Source organism: Magnolia sinica, chromosome 4 (assembly GCF_029962835.1).
Source record: "Magnolia sinica isolate HGM2019 chromosome 4, MsV1, whole genome shotgun sequence".
Classification (NCBI taxonomy): Eukaryota; Viridiplantae; Streptophyta; class Magnoliopsida; order Magnoliales; family Magnoliaceae; genus Magnolia; species Magnolia sinica.
The window spans coordinates 113,070,989-113,083,527 of record NC_080576.1 but is presented as its reverse complement, the minus strand read 5'-3'; the positions used below and the strand labels follow the sequence as shown (position 1 = coordinate 113,083,527).

At 41.0% G+C, this 12,539-nt stretch overlaps 1 protein-coding gene across 1 annotated transcript; it reads right to left on the bottom strand.

Moving 5' to 3' along the window:
- Window positions 1-5,301: 5,301 nt before the first annotated feature.
- On the bottom strand, window positions 5,302-11,274 carry LOC131243900 (laccase-7-like). The gene is made up of 6 exons (XM_058243519.1): window positions 10,948-11,274; window positions 8,907-9,058; window positions 8,039-8,283; window positions 7,085-7,213; window positions 6,016-6,939; window positions 5,302-5,466 (listed from the first exon to the last, which is right to left on the bottom strand). The coding sequence occupies exons 1-6, from the start codon at window positions 11,032-11,034 to the stop codon at window positions 5,336-5,338; spliced, it is 1,668 nt and encodes a 555-aa protein (XP_058099502.1). The 5' UTR covers window positions 11,035-11,274; the 3' UTR covers window positions 5,302-5,335.
- Between the last annotated feature and the right edge of the window lie 1,265 nt (window positions 11,275-12,539).

The window sequence follows — 12,539 nt, the reverse complement described above, 5'->3', positions numbered from 1 at the left end:
TGAATGGACATAATAATCAACTCGGCTAACATTTACATTACATTGCATTGGTTACTTTTGGCGATTTGGCAGTCGTGGCCACAATGAGGGAGTGCTGGTCATTCACGATCATTAGATGTTGTCGCTCGAGTGAGTGTTGGTAATAAGGGCATGCATCATATCATTAAATCATGTATTTGTATTAACCAGAGTATTTAGGATTCTTTGGATGTATGCCTTTCACTAAATTTGCTCATGCATATGATAATCTGTGTAACTTATTGTTAATGGTACCACTAAGTTAACTACTCACTCTCACTCTGGGATGGTGTTTTAAAACACCAATAAGAACCTATCATTATCATAGATGCAGGGTCGATGGAGCTGGATGCGCTGGATGATGCCGGTATGGACGATGAGGAGGAGCGAGCGTACTATCAAACCTTCGGCGGCTTCTTCTAGTTTATGTTTAGACTGTTGCGGGACATGGGCTAGGGCCCTAGTCATTTTGGGATTCTTATCTGGGTGGGACTAGTTCCCTATTTTTGAATTATCTTAGCATTGTATTTTGGATATTTTATAAATTTGCGGCTCTTATTTCCACTTTATGATATTCTTGTGCTTCATGGTTTGCTAAACCCCCCACTGCTTATGGAATAGACCTAAATGGCCCATTAGGCATAAGTGACACCTGAGAATTCGAGAGCCGAGTTCCTACTCGGCCCCTAAAATTCGGGGCGTTACACTTACTATAAATAGTAAATTATAAACTTTAGAGAGTTTTAGTTGTAGTTTAAATCCGAAACTTCTTTCAATGTTTGGTATTCCTATTTAAAGGGTTGTAGACTCGTTTATTTCATCTATCAATCAATTTATGAATTTTTTAAAATATTATTTCTATTTCTTGTTTTTTTTCTTGTGAATCTGAGAAGTCTCTGTGAGAGGAATCCAGAGAAGCTCCGTGGATTGGAAGTAGTTATCCTTGAGAAAAACGGTAATCGACTTCATCACGCTCATCCCTGTGTAAAAAAACTTATCATATCAAGCTGATAATTTTTTGGTCTTTTCATTCAGGTCTTTATTACCTTATCATTAAGTTGTATGACAAATAAACATTCCAGTGGACCCCATCAATTTTTTAACGGTGGGGATTCAATCACTACTAGTATTTCCTACTGTATGGTTCACCTAAGATTTGGATCTACTTCATTTTTTTTTTTAGATCATGCCCTAAAATGATCTTTCATAATGTATGTACGGTGTGGATGTAAGTAACATACATCAAAGTGAATCCAAAGATCCACCCAAACGGCGCCATTTTCACACGCAACTGTCAGCGTGTTCAGCATGCCATGTCATTGAATATAGCTTCTCATGTGGCAGTTATCATAGTTTTCCTTTTTGGACAAAGACAGTTATCTATTGCTTTTCTCACTGGAAAAAATTCTAACATTGAATAACAAAAGCATGTTTCATATGTCCAACTCACGTCAAGACTCCTTAGTAGCAAAAGTCATTTTTATTAATAAGATGCATGAAATATCTTTTTAAAAGATACCATATATAATATATTTACTAATTTTCTAAATTAAATTTACTTTGCAGTCCACAAGCCATTGCCAAAGAGAAATTACAAAATGACGTACCAACCACATTGATTTGCAAGCCACCTAGGTGTTACCCGGGTAACACCCCAGTGGGTGTTTCTCTAATTGTGGAGCCCACCTTGATGTATATGTTGTATATTTATACCGTCCATCAGTTTTTTTTAGCTTATTTTATAAAAATGGTCTAAAAATTAAAGTATATCTACATATCAAGTAAACCACATCTCAAGAAATAATGGTGATTGAACACCCACCATTCTAATCTAGGATAAAGACAAACATGAGCTTGATCCAAAACTTTTATAACCTCCAAAAATTTTTAATAGTAGATATTCAATCGTTACAATGTGGTCCACTTGAGATTTGAATCATGTAAAAACAAATGGATAATGTAGATATAAAATACATACATCAAAGTCAGCCCACGATAAGGGGAAACTAGGGCTGGATACGAAACGCGTTAGCTCGCTTAGCTTGCCCGACTCGACTCTAAAAAGCTTGATTTGACTCAGTTTGAAACCAAGTTCAAGCTGAGTTGAGCTGATTTTTTTAGTTCGAAAAAATTTCGAACCAAGTTCGAGCTCGCTCAAGCTCGACTCGACTCGGATTGAACCCCAACTCAAATCAAACTCGGATCGAACCAATTCAGTGACTCGGTTACTTTGATATTGATGTTGCTGACTAAGTGTTTGATGAAATGACTCAGCTAAGTGTTGGCTGGTGGCAATGAATGTATGTATATGAAATAAATATCCATTTTTCTTGATTTTAATGTTGCCTACAAGGTGTTTGATGAAATACATGTAAACAGCTGCTGCTGTTTTACATACAGCAAGAAATTAAAAGTGCACTCCATATGTTTGTAAAAATGCCGCACAGGCTCGATCTTGGCTTGAACTGGCCTAAGCTGCTGATCGAACTGAGCTGACCTGGCTAGTCAGGCTCAAGGACCAAGCTGAGCCGGGTTCGAAGCTGGGGTCAGCCAGTGGCAGAGTCGAGTCGAGTTGTGCCCAAGCTCGACTGGGTTTGACTCGTGTACATTGCCGGGGAAAACCCATTACGTGTTACCCAAATAATACCTAAGGTCCAAAATTGGACAGTGGTAAGGTAAGTTATCCATTGTTACCGTTGAACTTTCATTACTCCATTCCCATAAATTCAACTTAAGAAACGTGTATAAATAATAACATCTACCGAACAATTTATTATGTAAATTATAAAACGTACACATGATCAGAGTCATGACTTATTCCATGAGATTATTAGCCCATCATGATATATGTGACTTATCCACACAGTCCACCCCAATGCCAGCTCAATTTAGAGCATGAGGGAAAAAAATGAGGCAGATCTAAAGATCAAGTGGACCACACCATAGAATACAGTGGGAATCGAGTGCCTATGATTAATAACTTCTTGGACCCCTAGAAGATTTAAATCAAGCTAATATTGGTGTTTTCTCGTTATCCTCTGTGAGATTATATGAACCGGTTAGATGAAAAATGAACATTCATGTGGGTCCTATGAAGGAAATAATTTTCAATGGTGGACATATTATGGCCACTGATTCCATTGGTGTGGGTCACTTGATCGTTGGTTCCGCTTCATTTTTTGGTTCTTCTTCCAAAATGTGATGGGATTCACAACTTTAAGCCACCACTTTTGAGCTGATTTTCTAAGTATTTTTTCAAACCGATTGAAAAGGTAACAATTACGTATGCACGGAGATTTACATGTAACACAGAATATCAAACTTTACGGCATGAATGTTTGTGGACAATCAAGCAAAGAACGAAACGAGTACGAGGTTTCAAGCTCCACATGTATCTCTATAAGCAGACATGTGTCAACTAGCACGTGTGGGGACATCCCAGCCGTGTTTCTGGCGGGACCCATAATATAGATCTTACAACAACGCGATATATAATCCTATCGGTCGTTTTCTACGCTGTCCATTGATTTCTGATACGTACCGCCTGCCCAAAAGTAGACCATTTTGAACGTTTTTGGTATTTTTGGGAATAGTACTCCCGTAGAAAAGGAGAGAAGAAAATCTTGTATTTATATACGGGGTGTTGAATATCTTATTAATTATTTGCTCGGTGAATCTGTGGAGTACCGAAACTTATGTGTTCCAGTGAATATTGGAACATAAACGCAAGGGTTCAATCAAGGGCTCGATGCAAGAGCGTGGGTATGTAAGGTAGTGTGGTTATAGAGATGCTAGTGGCGCACTTCAGACGTACGCATTGTGTCATAGATGGGTCATTATCTCGCAACCTTATGTGAACCAGTCCAAGACAAGTGTGACAGTGGTTATGAGTTAGGTGGCTAGAGTATTGTGGATAAGAGGTCTTAAAATGACATGTCTATCTTATATAGAGACTAGAATTAGCCATTTAAGAGATGGTGTAACTGATGCAATATTAAGTCGAACCATGTAGAAACTGTTGTATGCGGCTAGTGTAACAGTTATAAACGGCTAGCCACTAAATCTAAATGGCTAGCGTGCAGCTAGTTGTTCCACATGCAAAATGATCAGAAACTGCCAAATAACGACTAGTTCCTTAGCAACAGCCAGAAACAGTCATGTGGAGCTATGACCCTAGACTAAAATGTCTAATAATCCTAGTTTATATAAACAATGCCTAGGTGATTCATTGGACCATCACCAACCACTCGAACCACTGACTCATACGACCCAACAAGAATACCTTAAAGGCGTGTTTGGGCCGTGGGATTAGAAGGGATTAGGTGGGATGGGATTCATTTGGTCTTGTGCTAATTCCACTGCATGTTTGGAAAGAATGGAAAAGCTTGGAATTAGATTAGATGGAATTACATTGGGTCCCATGCCAATTTCACCCAATGTTAGCAAGTTGTGTAGGTCCCACCATAATGTGTGGGCTATATCCACACCGTCCACCCATTTTTCGAGATAAATCTAAAGCTCAAGTGAACCCCACCATAGAAAGCAATGGGGATTGAATACTTACCGTTGAAAACTTCTTTGGGGCCACATAAGTTTTGGATCTACCTCATTTTTAGGCCCATGCCATAAAATGAGGTTACAAAACAAATGAACGGTTTAGAAATAACACATGTTATTCGAAGTAATTTCAAATGATGGTGGGTATATCCATTCAATGCACCACCATATTACCCACAAAGCATGGCATTAATTTTATCCCATGGCAACACGAGACGATCCCTGCCCTGGGTAATAATCATGTTTTTTGAATCCCATCCCACGTAATCCCTTCTAATCCCACTGCCCAAATGGGCCTTAAGTGATCTCTGATCAAGTTAGCAAGGTTTAATACAAACTTTAGCCAGCAAATCCTCAAGAGATAGACTAGTATAATGCCCTAAGCCAGCTATTTTCTTTCAGATCTTCTATCTGACCTAAAATTTTTCTTAATATTTTTATCTGCTAGCAAATTATGTACACAAAACTTCATTAATTATTCTTTTTGTATTTGCTGAACGCAGAACCACATATAAGCTTGTCGCATCTTAAAATTTATTTAATTGCAACCTATCACCAGTTTCAATTACTTTGATAAGGAGCTAATAATACTTTATAAACAACGTGATCACACATGCTTCAAACTGTATTAATATCTTAAGGTTTTTCAAACCGTATTAATATCTTACGGTTTCTTTACTATTTTACGGAAATTATAAGTCTCTAATTTGATAATACAAATTATAACATACTAGAGCATGATAAATAAAATCGCTATGCTCTAGCAACGAGGTAGATCGGGCGGTGGTGGAGGTAGCGTCGACGAAGGGGTGGGCCCATTATCTACCACGAAAGCCGTTGCTAAGCCCCATGACAGGTGGACATCCAGGTGGCAATGCATCAGCCATACACCTGTACGTCATCGAGATATGTGAGTTTCACATTTGTACTGGAATAGATACTTTTCCTTGACAAAATAAAAAATAAAAAAAATCCCGTGCGTTTTTTAACGTTTCGAGAGGTGTGAGTGCCATCCAACCCGTCCATTAGATGTGAATCACGACGTACGACTTACGATACAAAATTCAGTACGATCCATAACTCAAGTGGACCACGCCAAAGGCAGCAATGGGGGCATTCCAGATTGAACATGGTATCCAGCGTACTGCATGTATATATGTCATCCTATCCATTCAAAAGGCCTGCCCACATAAATAAAAGGACATCCCAAAACTTAGGTGGGCCACAAAAAGTGAATATATAGGTTGTAAGCGTGATTGTATATAACCTCCCTTGTTGTGTCCCACCTCAATTTTGGATCGAGATGATTATTGGAATGAGTAGGTACATCTAATGCACGGTTTGGATTCAACGTGAATATTACGCATGAGCTACAAATAGCTTGAACGCACGGAAATTATCGTACATTCGAATGTACGTGATTATTTTTCATTTTCTTACCGGGATTGTTGGCTCGGAATCTGATGACAGCCCATCCTCCGACGGGAACAGCTATGGTGTTCCGCTTCTGCGGGTTTACCAAATTGAACATGCTCCGGTGAGTGGTATTATCGTAATTTCCGAACCCCTGCGCGAGCACGAAGAAATTAAACCCATGCAGATGGATCGGATGGTTCTCCACCGAGAGTATCGCCGTGTTCTGAAACACTATCTCCACCGTCGAATTGTAGGCGAGCCTCTTGACACGTGTCGACTTAAGGGTCGTCGATACCAACTGGCTCGCGTTAGCGTTTGTGTAGTCAAACACGAGCGGGGGCGTGTCTGGGAAGTCGTCTGTGAAGATGCCCTGCACGCCGTTAAAGTGCGCCTGCAGCATCGATAGTGTGGTGGGCAGTTGAAATGACGCGTTGTTCATGCTCGCTGATGGACGTGTACACGTGGCATTCTGTCCGCACTGCTCGAGCCCTAATCCGACGGTTATAAACATGTGCTCGTCCACGTGGAGAGGCAACTCGGAGCCCCAACCGCTCAGGGCGGTGATGTTGCTGTAGAACTTGTGTGCCGTTGGAGTGTCGTTGAATTCCGGTAGGACAGGCATCAGGGGCGCTGCTACTGACGTGGAGCCTTTGTACTGGAGGATGGCGGTGGTGGTTGTGCTATCGAACGGTATGGGAGCGGTAGCGTAAGGGCGGGCCGCCATGTAGTAGGACCCAGGTGTGGCATTTGCAACGAGCAGGACGCCTGTGGTCTGGCCCGGAGCCAAGACAACGACGTCGGTGGTGTACGGATCGGTGTAGAGGGCGTCGATGCCCACGACCGTCAGATTGTGGCCAGCGATCTTGAAGAAAAGTTCGTTATTGAGGGCAGCGTTGATGATTCGAAGCAAGTAAGTCTTACCGTGGGCCACCTGGATCTTGTACGTATCTGGATTACAAAACAAACAGAGAGACATGCGCACGTGTGAATGGGAATGAATCTGACAAATCTGACCCGACCTGAACCTCACCAATCTGACCCCTGGATGCTAACGTGCGCTGGTGGCGTACTTTCCATGGTTTTGAGAACTTACTGTTGTTGGCGCATGGGTAGAGATCGCCGGGCCTTCCGTTGATTGTATAGGCGTCAGAGACATGCACTGCTGCTCCAGGGAGACGAGACTCATCCTCTAGATCCACCACGTTCGCGTTCCACCACTCCCCTATACCAGGGCATTTTCGTCATTTGAAAAAAAAACATAGTAAATGACCCTTTGGGACCACGATGCTCTGTGGGCCCTAACATGAGGTATTTATTTCATCCATGCCGTCCATCTATGTTTCCAGATAATTTTATGGTATGAGCCCAAAATTGAGGTATATCCAAATCTCAAATGGACCACATTACAGGAAAAAGTGTTGATTGAACGTCGACCATTAAAACCTTTTTGGGGGCCATAAAAGTGTTGGATCAAGCTGATCTTTGATTTTTTATTTTTTTTTTCTCCCTTCTTCTAGGTCTGTATGACCTAATCAACACTCAACAGATTGGATGTCAAATAAACAGTACAGTGGGTCTTGGGAGGATTTTAATGGTAGAGATCCAATCACTATTGTTTTCCTGTGGTGTGGTCCACCTGAGATATATATCCCTATCAATTTTTGGGATTAAGCACTGAAATAATCTGTAAAAATGGATGAACGGCATGGATAAAAGACATACTTTATAGTGGGGCCTTCAGAGCAACGACCACTAGCCACCGGGCTAGTGGCAGGGGGAGTACTAGCCAATCCGTTCCCGTCCTTTTGGATGGTGGGGGCCATCTTTAATGATTATGGACCATTAATGGACATTGCGAATGAGACCTGGATTACGTGCCCCTCCAAAATCAACAGAATTCAATTATCTAAGCCGTTTGATTTACAGCCAGCTAATGGATGGTTAAAATGAAGTTGTTCTAACTGTAATTTGAACTGGCAGTTGATCAGGCGGGCATGACGATCAAAGGCAAGCCCACCTGAGTTCCATGGTGAGATTGTTTTCTTACCTAAGATGATGGGGAATTGCTTATGAGGTTTGATGAAAGGATAGGGTCGATGTTCCCTGGGATGAATGATCAGAGCGCCGTAGACGGTTGCTCGAAGCCATGATACGTGGGCATGCCACCAGAGGGTCCCTTGCTGCTTAATGATGTTGAATCTGTAAGTGTAGCTGTTCCCAGGAAGGATTGGACACTGGGTCACGTAAACTGGCCCATCAGCCCACCCAGTTAGCATTTGAAGTATCCCGTGCCTGCAAAACCACGCCACCATAATCGGCCATTTGCAAAACTTGAGAATGTGCTCAGCTAACATCCATCACTGCCATCCAGTCGATTCACATGAACACTATCAAGACGAATGGATGACCCGAAAAACCAGACCTTTACTAAACTCAAGTGGGCCATACCACATGATTTGAAAGGTTTTAGTCTTTTTAAGCCATGATTTTATTAGGTGTGGCCCACCTAAATGTTTGATCGGCCTGATTATTTGGTGCTAACGAGAAGATGATAAGATGCATATGATGGACGGATTGGATTTTATGTGAACACCATGGTAGGCCTCACAGGTCACAACGTAGGTTATGATTAACCTACATAGTTTTGCAGTGGGTCCGGTCGTTGGGTTGACAGTGGACCGTTGATAGGTAAATTATCCAAAGTTCACATTCAATTCAAGAAATCGACAGAGACTGTCATTTTTTACAGCATGTTATTCAATGGTCAATCTACGATTGTGTGGTATTCTGTTCCAATCATCCCATCTCTGCGTGTGGGGCCCACAGGAAAAAAAAATGAATATCATGATCAACGTGGGACTTTAAAAAGGAAAAAAGAAAAAAGTCCTCTCAGAAGATTTTTAGTAGAGATTTACCAGTGTATCGTTAGGTTGTAGGGTGACTCATTGATGACATGAACTACGAGTGTATCGCCCTCTCGAACACTGATTGTCGGGCCAGGGAGTTGCCCATTCACAGCAACCACGACCCGCTCTTCACATAATGGTTTAACTGTCAGATTGCCGACCTGAAAATGTATAAAATTTAAAAAAATAAAAACATAAAAGGATAATTTAAGAACCTCACAAAATAAAATAGATTCCTGAAAGAATGAGTTTTAAAAGGATACTGGAAGAGAATTCGAACATAAGAAATAGCAAATAAGCAATTTGGATGTCTCTCTATGTTCTATATTATTATTATTGTTGATGCTGAAATCTGGTTGGTCCTTACATGAGATCTTTGGGTACCTGCAACACAAAAATGGCAAAGGATACCATGGCTTTGGGAGGGGACCCTCCGATGCCTTAGTTAGCACCCTTGATGAATTTGGGTCTAGTCGATTTAAGGATAACTCGTGCATACCTTTCACTGTAGGTGGGGTCTCTATTTATAGGCATACATTTGGTTACATGGATAGAAACTTTCCCTGAATCACAGTCGTGCGTTATGATCATTTCTCAGCTGTTTCCCGAGATCTTTGGAAATGATCTTTGGTGATAAGGTTGGATGGTCATGACCTGGAAACATAAAGGACTGGTGTCGAGTCGACCATCCGAAATGACTTTAGGATCTAAAATGCAGGGATGATCATCCCGCATGATGGATTGGTGTCCGAGATCGACCATCCGAAGTGACCTCAGGATCTAAAACCAAGGGATGATCATCCCAAGCTGAGTGTTTAGTAGGTTGTGGTTGGGTCTTCTTCCGACATGTAGATGCAGGGAATGTGCCCAAGCACTAGAGCCAGGCCACTTTCCTTGAGTTGTCTTATGTTCTATCATACTGGTTTACTCTGATCAGTCCATTTTCACCAATAAAAAATATTATTTATTTATTTATTTACATTGAGTAGCTTGCACGCATGTAACTGCACTCTCCAGCTGGTGCCCGCCATGGTTGCCATGGTTGCCTTTCTAATAATATATATCAATGGTAATTGAAGGCACACGTGCTAATGTGGCACATATTTGTCCAAAAATTCAGATAGCTTACCAAGTGAACATGCTATGAGCATGCCTCTTCATTTAAACACGCCATGTCCGCTCATCAGGTGGGCTTTCATTAGAAATGTGCCTTAGGTCATGCCGTCCATCTGATTGGACAGCTCATTTTAGTTTGGATGGCAACTAAACATTCTAGTAGCTAGCCTCCAAAGAATGTTTTGATGGTGGGTATTCAACCACTATTATTTCATGTGGTGTGTGGTCCACGTAAGATTTGGATCTGCTTTATTTTTGAATCATGCATTAAACTGAGCTGTCCAAACAGATGGACGTACGTCCTCATGTGAGGCACATACATCACCGTGGGTTCCACAGGGAACCACCCACCTTGGTGGGATCACCAAAACCATACCTATCAGAAAGCAGTACCTTCTTCAAATGGTAAAGTTGGTGCGTTCAAAAGAAAAAAATTATTTAAAAAAATATTGAAGTTAGTGAAAGTATTACCATCCAGCCCATTCAAATTACAAGGCATTGATGGAGAGACCCCAACGGGAAAATGGAACATTTGGGAAGGGGACACCCATCATAGAAACATTTAGATGACTTATGGGATCCACCATGTTGTGTATATGCCATCCAATCCACTCATCAAATGAGCTCTATCATGACAAAGGGACACACGAAAACTCAAGTAAGCCTTACAAGATGAATATATGGGTTTTCGAAGCAACTATACATTGTGCCCTGGTGTGCCCCATCTGACATCTGAATCAGAACAACTCTTAGTATCTAAGATGAATACGAGGAGGTGCAATAGATGTACAATTTTAATACTGCACATACATCATGAGTGGGCCTCACACAGCTCGAACATTTGATAATTACTAAACATTCAAACATATGTGACCATATCTAAAAGAATTGATAGTACAAAGGATAGAAGAAAATGTGGTGAGCGTGAGCATACCCGAAATGTGTGCTTAACAACATCAGCAGAAGCCACAAAAGCAAGCACCATGAAAGTGCACACTAGCAACCACATGGCACGTGCCATGTTGGAATATGGGAAACGGAGTGGAAGGGATGGAAGAGAGAATGGAAGAGAAGATCTCCTTTTTTATTGATTTGAGATCATTTATGAGAATCCAGCAAAAGACTATACAAGTATATATCTCTACGTATACTTTTTAAAGCAGCGGGATGAAATTTAAGTTATGAAAAATGAGATATAAGGGCACTATATATAAGCTTTGAACTTGAGAGCTGTGCTAGGCAATCTGCATGAATTTGGTAGGAGGGAAAGACAAAATGAAAATGAGCAGGTAGAATTTAGTTGCTTCAAGTAAATACCTATGACCGTTTCTCTTGGAGAATGACTGGAATGTCCTTATACTTTGAGGAATTTCTTCAAAAGGTTGAGCTGTGCAAAATCCAATCTGGTCGTTAGGTCGGCAGATTGTGACTTGTGTGGGCCACACCACATACAAAAGTTGAGAGGGGTTAACGTTCATTGAAACATTCATAATCCTTTGTTGGGCCCACCGAGATGTGGTTCACAAATCCAGCCCATCCATTATGTGTGTCCCACTTGGATGAGGGGTCAGACCAAGTTTCAGATGCATCCAAATTTCAGGTGAACCCCACCAAGTGCTTTTATATGTTTTAGGGATGTCTTTATATGATTTTAGATGGTATGGTCCACTTGAGTTCCGTATACAGCTGATTTTTGGGATATCCCATAATTTAAAGGGGACCCATCAAATGCACGGTGTTGATGGTTGACACGCATCACAGTGGGGCCCACACAGCTCGACCTCATGGGAAGTTACCAAAAGCTTGACGGCATAGAACCTTGTGTGTGTGTGTGTGTGTGTGTGTGTGATGGTGAAAATTAACCTATTTATTTTCTTGTATTTTCAGTATCGTGTCACATTTAAACACAATGTAAAAGGCGGTCATATAACGGCTACGTAAAACCGGGGAGGCAGTAGCTTAATTTATAGGGATTTGCATGTCACCCTCACATGGCCTATTATCTCATGATAGACCACTATAGATCTACAAAGCCCAATAGATTCAAATTCAAAAGAAGAAGAGATGATGCGTCATGTGAAGAAGAGGTATTATTAACTTCTAGAAACTTATGAGAATTTTTTTAAAAATAAATGGCACCAAAACACAACCTAAGTTAGGACTCGCAGGACAAACGATCACAAGAGCTGTAAACTTCATGATGAGATTGAAGTGTTTCACGTGTTATGTAAATATTGTTTTTGGTCCCTTTCTTTCTTCTTTCCACAGAACTTCCTAGCGTCAATAAATCAGCTATATAATTGGTGAGAGGTACACCAACCAATCCGCATCCTACTTGGACGCAGATTAGGTAATGAGAGGTTGAATAGCAAGATTCGCTACCAAAGTGACGTCATCAAGTTCCATGGGCCCACTATGATGTATGTGCTTTATCTATATGGTCTATCTATTTAGAGATTTAATTTTAGAGTATAAGTTAAAGAATTAGGTAGATCCAAATATGTAGTTGACCCCACCACAAAAAAA